Consider the following 20,118-nt stretch of genomic DNA (forward strand, 5'->3'; position numbering starts at 1 on the left):
CATCCGGTCCATTTCCCTCTGGAAGATAGAGACACCATTCGTGACACCGAAAGGGACGCGCAGGAGGTGATAGAGCCTGCCGCCCGCCTCGAAGGCGGTGTAGGGGCGGTCCTCTGGGTAGATGGGGAGCTGGTGATAAGCGGATTTCAGATCTATTGTCGAGTACACCTTGTACTGAGCTATCTGGTTGACCATATCCGCGATGCGGGGTAGGGGGTACGCGTCAAGCTGCGTAAACCTAATGATGGTTTGACTATAGTCCACCACCATCCTATTTTTCTGCCCAGTCCGAACAACAACCACCTGGGCCCTCCAAGGGCTTGAGCTTGGCTCAATGATCCCCTCCCTGAGCAGCCGCTGCACCTCCGACTGAATGAAGGCCCTGTCCCCCGCGCTGTACCTCCTGCTTTTGGTTGCCACAGGTTTACAGTCGGGGGTCAGGTTGGCGAACAGTGGTGGGGGAGGGATCTTGAGGGTGGAGAGGCTGCAAGTGGTGTCGGTAGCGCAGCTGTTGGCCTGGTTCTGGATGGGATGTGTGTGTCCGTGTGTGTGTGTGGTCAGTAGCGGGGTATGTGAAGAAGTCCCACAAAACTGAGGATTCCAGACAGTGAGTGGTGGGAGGGGCCCGTTGTATACCATAGTCACACTTTCGAGATGGCTCTGGAAGTCCAGCCCCAATAGCACAGGTGCGCACAGATTAGGCATGACCAGGAGCTCAAAATTCCGATATTCTGTGCCTTGCACCACCAATGTCGCTACACACCCCGCCCGGATGTCTGCGGACTGCGACCCAGAAGCCAAATGGAACCTCCGACTTACCGGCCGCGTTGCAAGTCCGCAGCGTTGCACTGTGTCCGGGTGAATAAAACTCCCAGTGCTGCCCGTGTCAAACAGGGATCTAGTCCTGTGCCCCTCCACCCGGATGTCCATCATGGACCTTGCAAGCTGGTGTGGGGCGCTTTGGTCGAGAGTTACAGTGGCCAGAGACCCGGTAAGCATCCGAGGGTCGGGGGCGGGGCGTGCTGACATCGACAAAGATGGCCGCTCACATCCGGGGTACCCGGTCAGCATCAGAGGGTCGGGGGCGGGGCGTGCTGACGTCGACAAAAATGGCCGCCCACATCCGGGCATGCAAGATGGCGGCCCCCACATTTCACCTGCAGCGCTGCACTCCGCTCGAGGTTGAGACTTACAGACCTTGGTGAAGTGGCCCCGCTTTCCGCAGCTGGAGCAGGTCGCTTCTCGCGCTGAACAGCGTCGTCGAGGGTGTTTTTTATGGCCGCAGAAATAACACATGGGCTTCTGACGGGCCACAGCCGTGGTCAGGGTCGGGGAGCTCGTGGAATCGTGACTGGCAGCGGCGTTGGCGAATTCGCTCCCGGGAGCCGGCGGTGGCGGGGTCTGAGGTGTCCACGGAACCGGCGGGGAATCGCGCGACTGGACAGCGTCAGCATTATGCAAAGCAGCTTCTAGAGCGTTGGCCTTCTCCATCGCCGAGCGTTGGCATTTTCCAGCAGCCGCTGACGCATGTACACTGACCTCAGTCCCGTCACAAAGGCGTCTCGCACCAGCAGCTCCGCATGCTGTTCTGCCGTGAGCGTCTTGCAGTCGCAAGCTCGGACGAGCGTCTGTAGTGCTCGGAGAAACTAAGCGCACGATTCGCCAGGCCGCTGTTGCTGGGTAGCTAAACGATGTCTTGCGTAGACGGTGTTCACCAGCCGCAGGTACTGTCTTTTGAGGGCGTCCAGTGCCCCATCGTAGGTCGGCAGGTCCCGGATAATGGAGTAAACTTTTGGGGTGACCCTCGAGAGTAGAATTCTGTGCATAACGGCAGGGTCAATCGCACGAACCTCCTCCAAGTACGATTGGAAGCATGCAAGCCAGAGTTCAAAAGCGAGAGCTGCGTCAGGGTCTTGAGGGTCCAAATCCAACCGGTCTGGATGCAAAACGGTTTCCATGTTTTAAAACTTCCAGTCAATAAAATTGATGCACCATCAATAACTCACACTGAGACGTAAGGCGAGATATCGGCTTTTATTGACTGGAAGAAGGAACCAGGAGTGAGTGTCTATCATACTATGTCCTGGAGACTGAGGCCGAGTGTCAGGCCTCAGATCGCCTTTATACAGGGGCCTGTGGGAGGAGCCACAGGAGCAGTCAGCAGGGGGCGTGTCCAGACAGGCACATAGTTCACCACAGTAGCGTGTGGTGTGAATTGCTTTAAATTCTGAACCACCCACTCCTTGTATGATGTGTGTGATCTACTAGTGGGTCAGGTTCCTAAATTGCTCGGCGTTTTACAGAGGCTCTCCGTTGGTTGGTCGACCGTGGATGTTGTGTCCTAGCTATCCACATTGTTGGTGCAGCACTGTCAGTACTCATCCCGGGGCAGTACGATATGGAGAGCAGGCTGTTGTCCGTGTGGCAGACTCCCCTCCTCCTTGCAGCTGATGAATCCAAAGGAACGGCAGAGACCCATGCAGTTTGGCACCAACGGAAGTCAGCACTGAACTCAACATAGGGCTGCTGTATGTGATTTTTCATTGGGGTTTATGCCTGAAGCCTTCTCCATGAGTGGATATAGCTGCAAGGCAGCGGAGGCTTGAGGTCAGAGCTCTCCTGGATCAGGAGCTGGACTTGATTGTCAGAGGCTATTTCAGACGCGCGCCACTGGGAGCATTTAGTAGGTAGTGGCAGATTATCTTCCTCCCACCTGTGGCCATGACAACCTTAAGTGCTGTAATATATAAGATCTAGCAGCAGGAATTGGCCAGGTGGCCTGTCGAACCTGCTCCACAATTCAATAGGTCATGACTGATCTGTCCATGGACTCAGCTCCACCTTATCCTTAATTCCCCTGATGTCCAAAAATCTAACCAACTGTGCCTTAAATTTACTTACAAAGGAAACCTCTACAGCTTCTCTGGGAAGGGAATTCCACAGATTCACTGCTGTCTGGGAAAAGCAGTTTCTCCTCATCTTTCATCAAACCTATTGTCTATTTTATCTACCCCTTTCATAATTCTATAAGATCCCTTCTCATTCTTCTGAATTCCAGTGAGTGTAGTCCCAGGTGACTCAATCTCTTCTCATTGCTAACGCCTTCAATTCTCAGAATCAACCAGGTGAACCTCCTTTGCACTGCCTCCAAAGTCAGTATATATGTACTCAAATGATCTGGGTTCAATTCCACCGCTGTCTGTAAGGACTTCTCCCCTTGACCGTGTGGGTTTTCTCCCACATTTGAAAGACGTACAGGTTAGTAGGTTAATTGCCGACAGGTCTGTAATTGGGCGACGCGGGATCATGGTCCAGAAGGTTCTATTACCGTGCTGTATCTCTAAATAAATAAGAAGAGCAGAGCTGTATGCAGTACTCCAGGTGTAGCCTCACCATTTGGAGCATAATCTCCTTGTTCTTAAATTCAATCCCTCTAGCTAGTGCACTGCCACTTTACGCTTACACTCCACACCTCATACCTACACAGACACAGTCACTGTCCGACTGTGTTTTCATGTCTGTTGCAATCTAGAAGAGTTCCTCTTGCCAAGAGTCACTTTGTCACTTCATCATTTCCTGTCAGAGTCACCTTCTGTTCAGGTACTGCCCTTAGCCTCATTTATGTACGTACAATCGGTCTATGTAAGCCGATATATAAGCTGATCTTATGTATATACGGCCACATTCAATAGTTACACGTACGTTGTGTTTTATAGGATTGCTTTTCTATTGATTGCATTGTTATGCTACACCGGCTCTGCAGTAACAACCTTTCCATTCTCCCTTAGAATGCGTACTGAAGAATGACAATGATCTTGAGTCTGTCTCACTTCCATAAGGAATTAACTTATTTTCTTTCTTCCTTTCTCTCGTGTACCTTATCTTGTTCCTGTCAGTAAGATAAATTTCTGTGAGGAAGTGCTACTTTGTAGGAATGATGCCTTTTTGGTTTAGACAATAAGTCAGACCCCAGCAGTGTTCCGCACAAGACAGAAGGTCCCTGGTTCTACTTCAGAGAAGATCACAGTGTTCTCCCTGGTCTGATGACACTGCCAATATTCATCCCTCAGCCTGAATTATTAAAGCAGATAATCTGTTCGTCATTGGATTGCTGTTTGTGAGAGCTTGCTGTGTACAAAGTGGTTGCTGATCTCCACGGTATTTTGGCAAGCACTGACAGCGCTAGAGAAATGCAAGTCTTGCTAATGGTGTGGGTCAACTTTCAATCTCACAGATTGGCATTATTACACTAATCAATATATCATTTGGTCTCAGAGCCATCGAGCACAAAAAACCAAACCAATCCTTGCTGACCAAGACGCCTATTCAACTGAGCCCTATTTTCCCCCATTTAGCCCATATCCTTCCAGACCTATAGTCATACAAGATAGAAACAGGCCCCTCAGCCCACCAAATCTACCCTGTGCCTGAATCTCCCAATAATACTAATCCAACATTAAACCCCATCGTGTTGAAGGGTCTTGACCTGAAACGTTGACTGTCATTTCCACCACAGATGCTGCCTGACTTGCTGAGTGTTTTGTATGTGGCTCCAGATTTGCAGCATCTGCAGTCTCTCCTGTGTCTCTGTTATTTCCATTGACTCACAGTAGGCTCTATCACTTGTATCTACACTCAGTGGCCACATTATTAGGTACACCTGTACACCTGGTTGCTAATGCAAATGTCTAATCAGCCAATCATGTGACAGCAACTCAATGCATAAAGCATGCAGACATGGTCAAGAGGTTCAGTTATTATTCAGACTAAACATCAGAATGGGGGAAGAAATGTGATCTTTGTGACTTTCACTGTGGAATGATTGTTGGTGCCAGACAGGGTGTTTTGAATCAACACACACAAAATGCTGGAGGAACTCAGCAGGTCAGGCAGCATCCATTGAAATGAACAAACGGTCGATGTTTTGGGCTGAGACCCTTACTTAGGAATGAGAAGGAAGGAAGGGGGAAGATGCCAGAATAAAATGGTGAGGGGAGGGGAAGGTGGATAGCTGGAAGGTGATGGGTGAAGCCAGGTAGGTGGGAAAGGTAAAAGGCTGGAGAGGAAGGAATCTGATAGGAGGGTGGACAACAGGAGAAAAGGAAGGAGGAGGAGACATTCTGAATGTATCAGAAACGGCTGATCTCCTGGGATTTTCATGCACAACAGTCTCTAATGTTTATAGAGAATGGTGAGGAAAACAAACAAAAAAAACAGTGAGCAGCAGTTCTGTGTGTGAAAATGCCTTGTTAATGAGAAAGGTCAGAGGAGAATGTTCAGACTGGTTCAAGCTGACAGGAAGGCGACAGTGTTACAACACACATTACAAGAGTTGTGCAGAAGAGCATCTCAGAACGTACAATTCAAACCTTGAAGTGGATGGGCTACAGCAGTAAAAGACCAGAAACATATACAGTCAGTGGCCACTGCATTAGGTACTGGTGGTGTACACTCAAGCCAAGTTACAGGACTAATTAAACTCCCTATGTCCTTGGGATGTGGCAGGAATCCCTCATAGTCACATGGAGAATATACATTCTTGAAGGGCTGAACGGCCTAATTCTGCTCCTATATCTTATGGTGGTTATGATGCCAAGCAAGGTTTGGATTACCCTGCAATCTGGGCTGGAAAGTTAGAGTCTAAGCAAATAATTTTCATTTAATGTTTCTATTATAACCTGGGATAGACTCGTCCATGCTCCAAACCTATGAACTCCCTTAGTCCCTGAAACACAAGTCATGGAAAAGGGAGAGGAAGGGAAGTGATGGCCAGGAATACAGCTCTGTTCCTCATTCTGGGAATGCCCTCTATGTGCTTGGGTTCTGTGCAACAATACGTTTTGATAATGCATTGGGGTGGAACCACGTGGGAAGTTCAGCCTTCAGGTTCTCCGAAGGTGTCGCAAGTTACTATGTTTTTACGGAGCTGCGGGTCAGCCATCCGTAAGGGCGGCATGGTAGCGCAGTGGTTAGCTCAACACTTTACAGTTCAGGCGACCTGGGTTCAATTCCCACTGCTGCCTGGACCACATGGGTTTCCTCCGGATGCTCCGGTTTCTGCCCATAGTCCAAAGATGTACGAGTTGGTAGGTTAATTGGTCATTGTACATCGTCCTGTAATTAGGCTAGGGTTAAATCATGGGGTAGCTCAAATCATGGCATAGCTCAAATGGTCTGCTCCAAACTGTATCTGAATAGATAAATAAACAAACAAACAGATCCTGTCATGTCACAGGGACGCAAGACAAGGACACAAGGTCAGAACTGGCAGGCTTGAGTCACAAGGAAAGGGCTGACAGGCTGGGAGTCTTTTCCCTGGAGAACGAGGGATGACTATAAATGTATATGGTGGATAATCTAAAGCAGGAGAATCTAAAACTAGAGGGCATATGTTTAAAGTGTGAGGGAAAATATTTAAAGGCAAGATTTTCACACAGAGGGGGTTGGAGTTTTAGAATGAGCTGCTGGAGGAAGTGGTAGAGATGAGTATGATTGCAAGATGTAAAGGATATTTGGACCCATACATGGATAGGAAAGGTCTGGAGAATATGAGCATGGGACTGGCTTAAATAAGCATCTTTTTCAGCATGGATGAGTTGGGTCGAAGGGCCTGTGTCTGTGCTGTATGACTAAGAGTGAAGCCATAGTGAATGGAGAGCCCTTTCCTACCCACGACTCTGTGGCCTGGGGGTGTTTAAGTAACAGCCTGCGGAGGTCTTTGTTGAGACTGGCTCTGGAGGACATGTGACAGACCATTTGGCTGTACAGTCTTCACTGCAAAGAAGCTCGAGAGCTCAAAGAGAGAGTGAATGAACAGACTAAACAGAGAGACAGAGGAAAGGATGCAAAAAGGCTTTTGTCACTGTCAGGGTTGATATCTTCAGCTGACACCGATGAGTCTCTATGTGGAAATGAGCTGGTATCTGGCTGCAGCTCTCTTTCTGCCTGCATTTGGACCCCCACTGTTCCTCTCACTTCTTCCAACTCTCTGCTCTCACTCTCTCCTTCACGGTCGCCCTCTGCTCTCCCTCGAGCCTGGTGTCAAGCAACCTGCCAGGAAACCGGGTTTAAATGAAAACATGGAATTGCCCATCGGTGTCCGTCAGCACCTGAGCCAGGTGAGGCCAGTGCTGCTGCAGCAGGTATGGAGAGTCAGGGGAGTGTTTATCCTGCTCATTCTTAGACTGGGCAGCAGATGACTGATAGGCTGTAAATGATATTCCTCCCTGTACACACTCAAAATCTAACAGCTTATCTCAGCAGTTAAATCACTGTTGAAAGAACTGAGAAAATACACACGGCTGACATCTCCAATTTCCTCTCTCGCCCTGGTGCTCCTGGCACAACTCATTCATACTGCCACCCACTCACCCTCAGAGCCAACAAGACATCTAGGCACCCCGTCTCCTCATTTGTTAACTTTTTCCTGACAGGAGTTAGACTTGAGCTCAAGGATCTTTTCACAAATAGTTCACTGCATATAATTCAATAGCTTACAGAGCCTCAGATGAGAAAAGGCACTCCTTAGAGGGTGGGTGGTCTTCGTGCTGCTATAACACCATAAAACAGGAGCAGAATTAGGCCACTGAGGTGATGCAGGTGGAGGCAGAGCCTGGGACCAACTGCGAGGCTTGATTAACTTAAGCACCACGTGGAATTGGAAAGGTTGGGCTCGGGCCCAAGAGCGTACTGAAGTGGCGGTGTCTGGGTCAGAGAGCAAGGAATGACCTGAGGCTTGGATGATTTAAGCACCGAGCCGGATTGATAAGGTCAGGGTGTTGGGGCTGAGGGCAAGGGACGGGTCAGTTCAGCTCTCTGCTCTGTGAGGCTTACTTGCCTGTGCACCAAACATGGGTGATTTATTATCCCTCCCAACTCCATTGTAAACAGGTTTGGGCCCCATATCTAAGAAAGGATGTGCTGTCATTGGAGAGGCCCCTCTGAACCTTCTCCATGAGAATAATCCTAGGAACAAAATCATTAACGTACGAAGAGCATCTGATGACTCTGTGACTGAACTTACTGGAGATGGAAGGAACGAGGAGGATCTCATTGAAACCTATTGAATATTGAAAGGTCTAGATAAAGTGGACATAGAGAGGATGAATGGGGAGAGTCTAGGACCAGAGGGTGTAGCCTCAGAATACAAGGATGTCCCTCTAGAACGGAGATGAAGAAATTCTTTACCAGAGGGCAGTGAATCTGTGAAATTTGTTACCACAGATACCAGTTGGGTATATTTAAAGCAGAGGTTGATAGATTCTTGATTAGTAAGGGCATCAAAGGTTATGGGGAACAGGCAGGAAAATGGGGTTGAGAGGGACAATAGATCAGCCTTAATTGAATGAAATTATGTTGGACTTGATGGGCCAAATGGCCTCATTCTGCTTCTACGTTTCATGGTCTTGATTTTCCCCTTCAAAGCTTCAAGCTTCAGAGGTTGGTTGGGTATAGGAGCAGCCTTGGGCTTCTGGTCAGGAGACTGGAGACTGAGCGAGCCTTTGGGTTTGGTGTTTGGGATTGGGGTGTGGACTTGGTTTAGGATTTTACGCTTGGGGACTGAGACCTTTGTGTGTAGGGTTTAGAATTAATATGGGAGGGTCTCAGTGCAGGGCAGGTGTTTAAGGTCTGGCGATGGGACTCTGGGCCAGGATTATGGTTAGAGCTTTGAATTTTGCCTCGGGATGGGGGGTCTCAGTGCAAGGCATGGTTTTAGGGACTGGGCGTGGAATATAGGGCTGGGGTTTGGCATCAGGTTATGAATGGAGGTTGTAGGTTTAGGATTTGGTGCAGATTGGGGGTTTAATCCCTAATTATCCTGCCCCTGACAGCAAATAGCAAGTTGAGGGAACTGCCCTTTCCCAGCCACTATGATCTGAGTGAGTGAGTGAGCCATTGTCGTCTTGGTTACATGAATGTGGAAAGTTTCATTTAGCAAAGTGTTGGACAATGCCAGAACCTTGCTGAGGTTTTGTGGCTCGGTGAAGGAATTTCTGGTGACGCAGTTGTTGACAGGCACATGGTAACGTACAACAGATGCTGGAAACTCCAGAGGCCCTTTGATCCAGGACAGCGACTTGAGGCCGCAAACACATTCAAGCTCCTCTCTCACTCCTTCCCTCCTGCCTTTACGTCCTTTCTCCATCACACCCCCACCCCCAACCTCAGTCAGGACCCCAGGGGTAACTACTTCACGTCTATAATGGGGGATCAGTGCCCTTGCGGGGGCAGATGGCTGCTCGGTTTACGTGTCAGAGGACAACCCCAACATCACAGTACTCCCTCGGTACGTCATGGAGGTAATTTGCTCAGCAGAGGTGAAGCCCACTGGGTGAATTCACTGGGGGATTTGGTGTCCTGTCGCACACTCTGATGTAGTGGGTAGAGCTGCTGCCTCACAATGCCAGAGACCCAGGTTTGACCCTGACTACCAGAGTGGTCTGTGTGCAGGTCTCCCTGTGACTGCTCTGGCTTCTTCCCACATTCCAAAGACAAGTGCGGTGGTGAGTTAATTGGCCAGTGTAAGTTGCCCGAGTGAGGGGGAGTTAAGGAGGGTAGACTATGGCATAGCGGTTAGCGCCAGCAGTCTCTGCTACCTGTAAGAAGTTCATACCTTCTCTCTGTGACCACAGTGCTCTGGTTTGCTCCCACATCCCAAAGATGTACGAGTCAGGGTGAGTAAGTTGTGTTGGTGCCGGAAATATGGCGACACTTGCCGGCTGCCCTGCACAATCCTCGCTGATTTGATTTGACATAAGTGATGCATTTCACTGTATCTTTCAATTTACATGTGACAAATAAAGCTTATCTTTCTTTTTTCTTTCTACATATTAAATGTGAAAAATGGATCAGGGGTTTAAATGGCTGTAAATCACCCTAGTGTATGGTGAGGGGCAGAATCTGGGGTGAGTGGAACGATCAGCGAATCAGTGGGCCAGATTTGATGGGCTGAAGGGCCTGGGTCTGATGGGTCTGATTTAATGGGCTGAAGGGTCTGTTGGAATAAAAAAGTGGGCTGAATGTAGATGGGAGAGCGATGGCGCACACAACTCGACAGACTGAAGGACCTGGGTCCATGCTACACCACTCAGAGCATGGACAGAGATGGGAATCTCAGCTGGAAGCTGGTCTCTGTGGAGTCTGGGTGTGTGCACTTCCTCTGCCTGGCAATTGATGTTTCCTGGACTCTCCTACACCCTTCCCGATGTCTCATCACATGTCAAGTTTGTGCTGCATACCTCCCACACCCTGCACTCTGCAGGCTTCTCTGTTCACTTCTCAGGAACTCCCTGCAGTTCCTGACCTGCTCAGGCAGCGCCGCCTGTCACTGGATTCCTTTCCCGACTTCCGGAATTATCTTTGTGAAGCATTTGTTGAATTGGTCAATGAGAGTACTTCCCGCCCACCAATAAACACTTCCTCATCTCCATCCTGTTTTCTCCAGGAATACGGTTTCCTCCCCTGGGTCATCTTTGACATACTTGGGGAATGAATCAGTCTTTCCCTCCCCTCTCTCTCTCTCTCCGCTCCCAACTCTCCCCAAACCCCCCCCTCCCCGCTCCTCGCACCCCCTTTCTCTCCACTCCCCCTCTCACCCCTCCACAACCTCCCCACTATCTCCTCCACCGCTCTCTCCCCCCACCATTCTCCTCCCTCCCTCACCCCTCCCCCATCTCCATTGGCTTCTCCCCCTCCCTCTGTTTATCACACGTACAGTGAAATGTTTGCACCTACACCCAACAGAGTCCAAGGATGTGCTGAGGTGAACCCGCAATTGTCACCACATTTCCAGCGCCAACATAGTGTCCACAACTCACTAACTCTAGCTTGTGCGTCTTCAGAATGTGGGTGGAAACTGGAGCATCCGGAGAGCATGCAAACTCCTTACAGACGGCAGCCGATATTGATCCCGGATCTCGCAGCCGGTGCTGTAAAGTAATACCTGAACTGTTGTTACCTCGCTGCACTGTTTGTGGAGGCTTCACATTTTGGTTTGAAGTTCACGCTGGAAGATGCTGGGATGAGAATGCTGGACAGGGTCAGCATAGATCTTGGTTACTGCGGGGGAGCCGAGCCAGTTAGTGATGTGTTTGTGTGAAGCCAGAGTGTGAATGGTGCCTGTTGGTAATTGCCTTCCACAGCCAAAAGGCCTGATGGCTTTGGAACACGGACTGTGATTTATCTATGGCCTAGTTCTGACCAGAGTACTCAAATCTGCGTTTGCTCTGCTCTTTCGGGTTCCACTCTCACCCCTTCTCTTCTCACTTGCCCATTGCCTGCTTTTCTTCCTCCTTCCCTATCTCCCCATGTCCACTCTCCTCTCCTATCAGACTCATTCTTCTTCACCCCTTTGCCTCTTTCACCTATCACCTCCCAGCTTCTTACTTTATCCTTCTTCCTTCACCCACCTGCCATCCTTTCCCCTCATCTGATCTCATCTGGCACCTTCCAGTTTGTACTCATCCTCCTCAACCCCATTCTTGTTCTCTCTTCTTCCCCTGCCCCTTCCTTTCCAGTTCCCCTCCCCTTATTCTGGCTTCTGCCCCCTTCCTGCCCTGTTAAAGGGTTTTGGTCTGAGAAGGTCACTGTTTATCTCTCTGCATGGATGCTGCCAGCCTTGCTGAGTTCCTCCAGCATTTTGTGTGGTTATTGTGGAGTATCCAGCATCTGCAGAATCAGGGTTGGAAGCAAGAGTCAGGGCTGATTTTGCTTGCTCTCCCACGATGTCCACCTCCCTCTCTGTGACGCTGAGGACATGAGACTGTCTCGGGCTGCTGTGCTTCATGTCTGTGAGCTTTGCGTTGATTTGCCCTGCTGATGTGATGAACTGAGACTGAGGCTTCGGGCCTGCTCTGCGGATTCAGATCCAAGGACTCAATTTGGTTTGGAATGCTGTTGCTCACTTCGATTTATTTTTTGCATAATTTGGTTTTTTTTCTCTTTCTCTGAGCATTGGGTCTTTGTTTTCTTTCAAATTGGGTTCTTTCGGGTTTCTTGACTTCTGGCTGCCTGTAAGCAGACGAATCACAAGGTTGTATAATTTACACATACTTTGATAATAAATGCACTTTGAATCTTCTGTGAATGAATGTGAATCTTTTGCCTGGGCTTAGAGCAGGCCAAACGTAATGGGCAGTGGAGTGTGGTTACTGTATCAAGGCAACATTAAAAGAATGAGGAAGACATTCCTTCCGATGATAAATCTGCCACCTTCCTTCCTTCCCCAACTCGTTGTCTGAGAGATTAATGATTATCTGCTATTTCCATCCCAGCACGTATCAAGAGTTCACTCTCAGTATTACTTACATGCTGTAGTTTGTCACTTTAAAGCTGCTGGTTTATGGAGAAAGTCTCTTTTACTGATGCCTAGAGGGCGTGGAATACAGATCTTTAGCACATTACAGAAACAATTACCTATTCAACGAGTGCCGTGTGTCTAATGTAGCTCTTTTGTGCTCTAATTTGTTCCCACTGACAGGTCATTATTCTCGAAGATTATGCGGATCCTTTCGATGCTCAGGCTGGTGTGACCCAGGCTGGTCAGGAGAAAGTGGTGGGGAACGATGGCTACATGGAACCGTACGAGGCCCAAAGAATGATGGCAGGTACGAAAGTAATTGTATTGTGGACCTGTTCCCAGCGTCAGGTGACCAGGGTGTTATGGTTCTTCATTCATGGTAGTGCGGTGGTCAGCAGAGTGGGTGACCCATGTTCCGTTCCCGCCACTGCCTGCAGGGAGTTTGGAATCCCTCCATGCCTGCGTGGGTTTCCTTTTGGGTGCTCTGGTTTCCACCCACAGCCCAAAGACGTACTGGTTGGTAGGTTAATCGGTTGTGTGATAAAGCTAGGACTAAATCTGGGGATCACTGGGCAGGTATGGCTCGAAGGGCCAGAAGGGCCTGTTCTGTGCTGTATCTCAATAAATTCAAGTTTATTACCACAGGCATGCAGGGTATAAATGCCAAGGAAATTAGCAGTCTGCAGCTGCCGCACAGTACATTACAAACATGACAATTGTAAGTTAACATCAACTTAGATTAGCATGAATTATACATAACTTTGAGCACATCTACAAAGGAGCATTGTCACAAGAAAGACGCATTCATCATCAAAGGCACCCCGACACCAGTCTGTCAGACGAGCTCAGGTAACTGGATCCTGTGCTGCCTTGGCTACCGATCCAAGCAGCCCTGCGGATTCAACGTTCGGTGGCAAAGCCTCAGCAGAATATCTCTACTTGCCCAGGAACTACTCTGTAGCTCTGGAGTTAGTACACAGCAAGTACGTCCAAGGTATTGTATTTCCCTTACTCTTTCAGGAACTGAGTTAGAGCTCCTACAATCTTTGGCTCAGTCAATTCAGACACTCCAATCTTATATTGTGTTTTCTTGTTATTGTCACTTCAAGTAAGAACATACAACAGCACAGTGCAGGCTCTTCACTTCATCAAGTTGTGCCAACCTTTTAATCTACTCCAAAATCAATCTAACCTTTCCCTCTTTTATAGTCCTCTATTTTTTTTTCTTTATCCAATATGCCTGTTTAAGAGTCTCTTTCGTGTCTGTTATGCACCTGCCTCTGCTACCACTCTCTGGCATTGGGATCCACACACTTGCTCTCTTGTGTAAAACAAAATGCCTTTGACATGCCCCCTGTAATTTTTCCCCAATCATCCTAAAGGTAATGTCCTTTCTTGTCACATCAGCTGTGACAATCCTCACTTATAAGGAGAGGCTGTGGCAAGGGGTGATCTTACAGAGGGTTATAAAATCAAGAGGAGCACAGATAATGGGGGTGCTCAGGAAAGGGGGTCTAAAACTATGATTAAGATGAGAAGGGACAGATTTAAAGAGGATCTGGGGGTAATTGAAACCCATCTAATATTGAAAGGACCAGACAGAGTGCACATGGAGAGGATGTTTCCAATAGTCAAGCAATCTAGGAGTGGAAAGCACAGCCTTAGAATAGAAGGGCGTCCCATTAGAACAGAGATGAGGAGGAATTTCTTTAGCCCAGGGGGGGTGGGGGTGAATCTATAGAATTCATTGCCTCGGATTGTTGTAGGCTTCAAGTGTTACGTACCCCGTAACTGGGTCACTTACCAGCAAAGATAGAGAGGTCCGTTGAAGTCTGATGGTACTATTTTTAACAGTATTTATTGATAAAAATACATAAAAATAATATCAATGCAAACATACAGATAATATATGTCGTCAATACTAAATCTAAAAGCGCGGGTATAATAATACTCAATAAGAAATAGCTCTATCGTTGTCTAGGGGATAATGTATTGTCCGATGGAAATATAAAAGTCACTTTAGTTCATTCAAGCTGTAGGCTGCAGCCTTCATTGGTTGGAGAGAAAGACGGAGGTTTAACTTGCCCATTCCTTTTATGATGACAATCCTTTGAGAGTCGTTGGGGGACAGGTTTCCCCTTTGTGGTTAGCTAAATCTGTGCTTCCGTGGCAAGACCCACCAATTCCGAGGCAAATGGAGAGGGATGCACGTGGGCTGTTTCCACCGGCTTCGCTATTATGCTGTTACAGGAGTTCTAGCGTTTCTTCTGGTGCATCTGAGGGGCTGTTCCCACAGAAGCTCTTTTATCCTGACTCACAGGGTCTCAGATGTCAATCAGGTTGGGATGATGTAATCTCTCCACCAACCTCCTCCTCGGTTCCTTGCCTGGGGGCTTCGATGCATCGTACAGTATTCAATACACAATTCCGTCTCCAAGAGACAATAGCCGGTATCAATGGTTCCGCCTTTCGGAGGCCAGGACACATTCCAAACTCTTTGTGGATTCTGCATGTCTTTCTCTCATTTCCTGGGTCTCCTGAACTGACTCAATAGTGATCTTGCGATTCTCAAAAAGGAGGAGGCTACCACGCACCCTTTGGCTCCTCAGAGCTGTGGCACATTCGTAACACAAGTCAATGGGGATATTTAAAGTGGAGGCTGATACATTCTTGATAAGTAAAGGTGTGAAATGTATGGGCAGAAGCCAGGAGAATGGGTTTGAGGGGGATAATGAATCAGGTATGATGAATGGCAGAACAGACTCGAGGGCTGAATAGCCTAACTCTGTTCTATGTCTTTTGCTCTTAAAAGTTTTTCATTTAAGAGTGTGGTGTGCTGCAAACAGCTCTGCTATTTCTTACTTCACCAAAGCTGACTTGGTTTGATTTATTGAGTCAGAACCTTGCTTGTGGTCGATATTCAATAGGCACCATGCTCAGGACACTCTGACCCTTGTCTTTATTTGTAAAGGCTTAGAGCTTGAGTACATTAAGACTTCAATAATCTCTCTGGATATTCAGAAATCCCAGTGGCTGGGTATCCCACTCATTGTTTGCCCTCCTCCCACATCCCAAAGATGTGCTGGTTGGTGGGTAATTGACCACTGTAAATTGCCTCCAAAGTGTGGCTAAATGGTGGAATCTTTGGAGGGGGAGAGGGTAGTTGAGAAGAACATGGGGAGAACAAAACTCTAGTGGAGGATTAGTGCAAATTAATGATTAATGGCTAGTGCAGACTCGATGGGCCGAAGGGCCTATTTCTGCGCCCCACTTAAAAAGTTCAAAATACATTTTATTATCAAAGTATGTATACTTTAGACAACCTTGAGATCTGTCTTCTTACAGGAGGCTACAAAACAAAGAATCCATTAAAAAACAAAAGAAGACCTCCAAACACCCAAAGTGCAGAGAGGGAAAAAACAAATCATGCAAACAATAAAAGCATTCTAAGCTGAAGTTCACAACACCAGGCATCACTGCAGCCCATTCAGAAGTCCACTAGTTGCAGGCAACAGCCCCAGAGCAGCATAGAAATGAGCAAACCCCTGCGAGCTGAAGTGGCCCATCTCTCGCCTCTGACCCCAACACATTCCAACCTAGCTCGGCGTTTAAATCGTCCAACCCTCGAGTCGTTCCTCGCCCATGGGCTCGGGCTGCGTCACTTCGATACTCTAAGAATTCGTACCATTACTGAGAGCTGTAAGCATTCTGTACTATCAACAGGACAGACCTCACTCCCCCCCCCCCCCCCAACCTTCCTTAAAAAACATTATTGAAGCAGTCAGGATTTTTATGTAGTTTTGAGACTGCCATGACTGGTGCAAGCCTTTTCTATCAGTTTTGTTTAATAAGATTGATTTAATTTATTTAGGATTTGCAGCTGGGTCTCTGGATCTTTATCTAAGACTCTGGTTTACTAATCCCACAATGTAACCACTCTGCTGTTTTCCTATTCTATTCACTCTCGAGCCCCTTTGTCGGCCAAACACTAAGAGGCTTTTGTTATTATTCTATTGACTTCTTGTTTCCTGACAGTTGCCACACTCACAAGCCCCCTATGTGTTCGCTGTGTTGTTTTATGCTGGAGTGTGCGCCTACTGGCCTGCCCACGAGTCCTTTAACACAGACCGGCTGGCTGTGACATCCCCTCTTTGTTGCGCAGTGTGTAAAACAATCGGAATGAGTCGCACTTCTCCATCCCCAGAGTGACTCAGTGCCTCAACTGATATCATCACCAGCAGGATATCGGTTTGATTAAAGTCCACGTTTTCAAACCCAGCCTCATTACGTATGCAAAAGCAAAATGTTAATGTGTTCATTTCTGATTATATTAACTTGCCGCCACCTCTCTCCAGCATGGGAGGGTTGGTGATTAACACAAGTATGATCCCCATGAGATCATGAGAACCGTATTTAAAGGGCAGGTGCAATCAAGTCACTTAATTTTGCTGAGTGCCATTAAAGTTTCTGCTGGAAATTATCTTAGTTTTATCCTCCTGTCAACCTCATGTATAGTGCTTGGCTTGCATCCCTGTACCACACACGTGACTGAAGCAAAATGAATCAAAGTTCAAAGCAAATTTATTATCAAAGTGCATATACATTCAGTGGCCACTTTATTAGGTACACCTGCTCATTAATGCAAATATCTAATCAGCCAATCATGTGGCAGCAACTTACTGCATAAAAGCATGGCAGATAGGGTTGAGAGGCTCAGTTGTTATTCAGACCGAGCTTCAGAATGGGGAAGAAATGACTTTGACCGTGGAACGATTGCTGGTGCTAGAAAGGGTGGTTTGAATTTCTCAGAAACTGTTGATCACCTGGGATTTTCATACACAACAATCTCTAGAGGTTAGAGAGAACGATGTGAAAAACCCCCAAAAAAATCCAACAGTCCTGAAGGAGGTTTGGCTCGAAATATCAACCATTTACTCATTTCTACAAACGCTGTCTGACCTGCTGAGTTCCTCCAGCATTTTGTGTTTGTTGCTTTGAATTTCCAGTGTTTGCAGACTTTCTCATGTTTATGATCCAGTGAACAGCAGTTCTGTGGGTAAAAATGCCATGTTAATGAGAGAGAATGGCCAGACTGGTTCAAGCTGACAGTATCTTAGATAACCACACATTTCAACCACGATGTGCAGATGTGCATCTCTAAACGTACAACATGTCGAATCTTGAAGTGGATGGGCTACAGCAACAGAAGACCATGAACATACACTCAGAGACTACTTCATAAAGTGGCCACTGAATGTATATCACCAAATACTATCTTGAGAATCATTTTCTTGCAGGCATGCACAGTAGAACAAAGAAATACAATACAGCCAGTAGAAAAGGACACGTAGAAACTGACAAGCAAAACCAATGTGCAATGCTGTCCATTTTGAGCTAGTGGGTGACCAATGGTAATTTGCGTTGGTTTGTACTCTGTGCCGTTACACAGGCAGGCCAGCGCGAAAACCATCCAAACTTGGCAGCAACATAAATCACTATGATTTATGTGGTGCAGATCCATATCTTTATAAAGCAACAAATCATCTGGCTTACAGCAGCAACAAGAAATCTGCAAGTGAACTCAATATTCACTGTTTCTGTCATTTTGTCTTTCTTCTTTTCTGGAGACCTAATTGGTAACTTTGGTGAGGAAAGTTGTCAGTGCTGTAGATGGACTGAGTATCGGCTGTTGAACCTACCTGACTTTGATTCTGTAGAAATTCCACTGGAGCCGATTGTTGATACAGATTTAGCCCTCAGGCTGAAGACTCATTTCTCTGTTCTCTCCAGTCCCTATCTCTCTACAGTAGTCCTGTCAATCATGTTGAAAGCTACCCTAAGTTTAGCTCTCCAGGATGTTTCTCCCCTATTCCTATTAGTCTTTCTTCCTCTTTCCGTGTTGGTTTATAGAGGCTTATGGGCACTATATGAGATACCTCCTGTACCTAATAAAGTGGCCACTGAGTATGGTCATAATCCTCTGCTGCTGTAGCCCATCCACTTCAACGCCTGACATGTGCATTTAGAGATGCTATTCTGTACACCATTGTTGTAATGTATGTTATTTGATTTATTGTTGCTTTCCTATTAGCTTAAACAAGTCTGGCCACTTTCCTGTGCCCTTTCTCATTTTCAAGGCATTTCCACTCACAGAAATGCTGCTCACTGGGTTTATTTTTGTTCCTCGCACCATTCTCTGTAAACTCCAGGGACTGTTGCGTGTGAAAATCCTAGGGGATCAGCAGTTTCTGAGATACTCAAACCACCCCATCTGGCACCAATAATCATTCCACAGTCAAAGTCACTCAGATCACATTTCAAAGATTCAAGGTACATTTATAATTACATACGTGGCATACAACCCTGAGATTCGTCTTCCTGCAGACCACCACAAAACAAAGAAACACCGTTCAAAGAAAACAAACACCCAGTGCGCAAAAAAAGAACAAACCTTGCAAATGACATAAAAAAGAGCGAATACCACAGAATATAAAACATCAAATTATTGAACTGTCATAAAGTTTAGTGTAGTTCATTTTAGTGTTAACATTCTGATGGTTTGTGTGAACAACTGAGTCTCTTGACCATGTCTGCATGCTTTAATGCACTGAGTTGCTGATTGGCTGATCAGGTTTTTACATTAACGATCAGGTGTAGCTAGTAAAGTGGCTACAGAGTGTATGCCACCCCCATCCCTCCTCGCACCAATACTTTTCTGTTCCCGGTATCTTGTGCAAATTCCACCCCTCCCTGTTCTGCTTTTAACACATAGGAAGTGCTTGACACTCCTGATTTAGCTTGTTGTTGGTCCTCGGCTTTTGGAACTGGACCCTTCGGCCCATCAAGTGTTTGCCTGCCATCAATCATCAATGGGCAAAGGCTGCAGTCCATCTGTGTCCTGTGATGTGCTGATGTTTCTTACTTGTGCAGAATGATATCTGGCTGCCAGATTCTGAAAGAAGGAACTTTAATAAAGTGGACTGCTTTCTATTCTGCAAGGTCCCTTAGTGATCATTCCTGGTAAGTATTCCTGAACTCTCAGAGCCTGAAGTTTGGAGTGGGCTTGTGGCCAGTGGGTCCAGGGGCAAGAATGTCAGGGAGAGTTCCTGCCTGTGTCAACGTCTTCCATGATGGATGGTCTCAGTGCTCGGCGGCAGGGAGGAGAGCTGTGTGCCGCAGCCGTGAAAAGACACTAACATTTCATTCCCACCACTTCTCTCTCAACGACGGGCAAATCAATATCTGCTGCATGCTTCAGTAACCTTTCGCTCGCTCACACTGTCTGGTGCTGTTACGCACTCTCTCCATCCTCCCTCTTTCCCCTGAGATTGTGCTGGGGCAGAGTAAGACCAAGCTATTGAAGCCTGACGGGGCTGAGTGCTTACTCTGGCCCAGTGCCCACCTTGATGAATTCTGTCACCGATGTTGATCACCATAAGACCTTAAGACAGAGGAGCAGAATTAGGCTATTCAATCCCTTGACCCTGCTTGAAACCTGGCTGCACTACTTCCAGTCGGCTTACAGACACTGGATCAGCGCAGACATCGGACTATCTCGCACACAACTCTGGTTGCCCCAATACAGGAGGGGCGCAGAAGTGGTTAACAGTATGCTGCTGGATTACAGGGGTTAACTATGAGGACAGAACATACAACAGTACAGTACAGGCCCTTCAGCCCACAATGCTATACTGACCTTTTAGCCTACTCCAAGATCAATCTAATCCTTGGCTCCCACAGAGACCTCCAGTTTTCTTTCATCTGTGTGCTTATCAAAGAGTCTGTTAAATGTCCCAAATGTCCCTTTGGTCTATGTCTTG

The 20,118-nt window shown here is 47.3% G+C and overlaps 1 protein-coding gene across 3 annotated transcripts in view; it reads left to right on the forward strand.

The window, feature by feature from the left end:
• Window positions 1-20,118, forward strand: part of LOC132379101 (SH2 domain-containing adapter protein F-like) — a 267,029-nt gene that overhangs the window by 28,544 nt on the left and 218,367 nt on the right. For all 3 annotated transcript variants that reach the window (XM_059946666.1, XM_059946665.1, XM_059946668.1), the window contains exon 2: window positions 12,479-12,605. In XM_059946666.1, the coding sequence (XP_059802649.1) occupies window positions 12,479-12,605 (127 nt within the window). The remainder of the gene's footprint in view (window positions 1-12,478; window positions 12,606-20,118) is intronic.

The sequence above is a fragment of the Hypanus sabinus genome, chromosome 21, assembly GCF_030144855.1.
Source record: "Hypanus sabinus isolate sHypSab1 chromosome 21, sHypSab1.hap1, whole genome shotgun sequence".
Classification (NCBI taxonomy): Eukaryota; Metazoa; Chordata; class Chondrichthyes; order Myliobatiformes; family Dasyatidae; genus Hypanus; species Hypanus sabinus.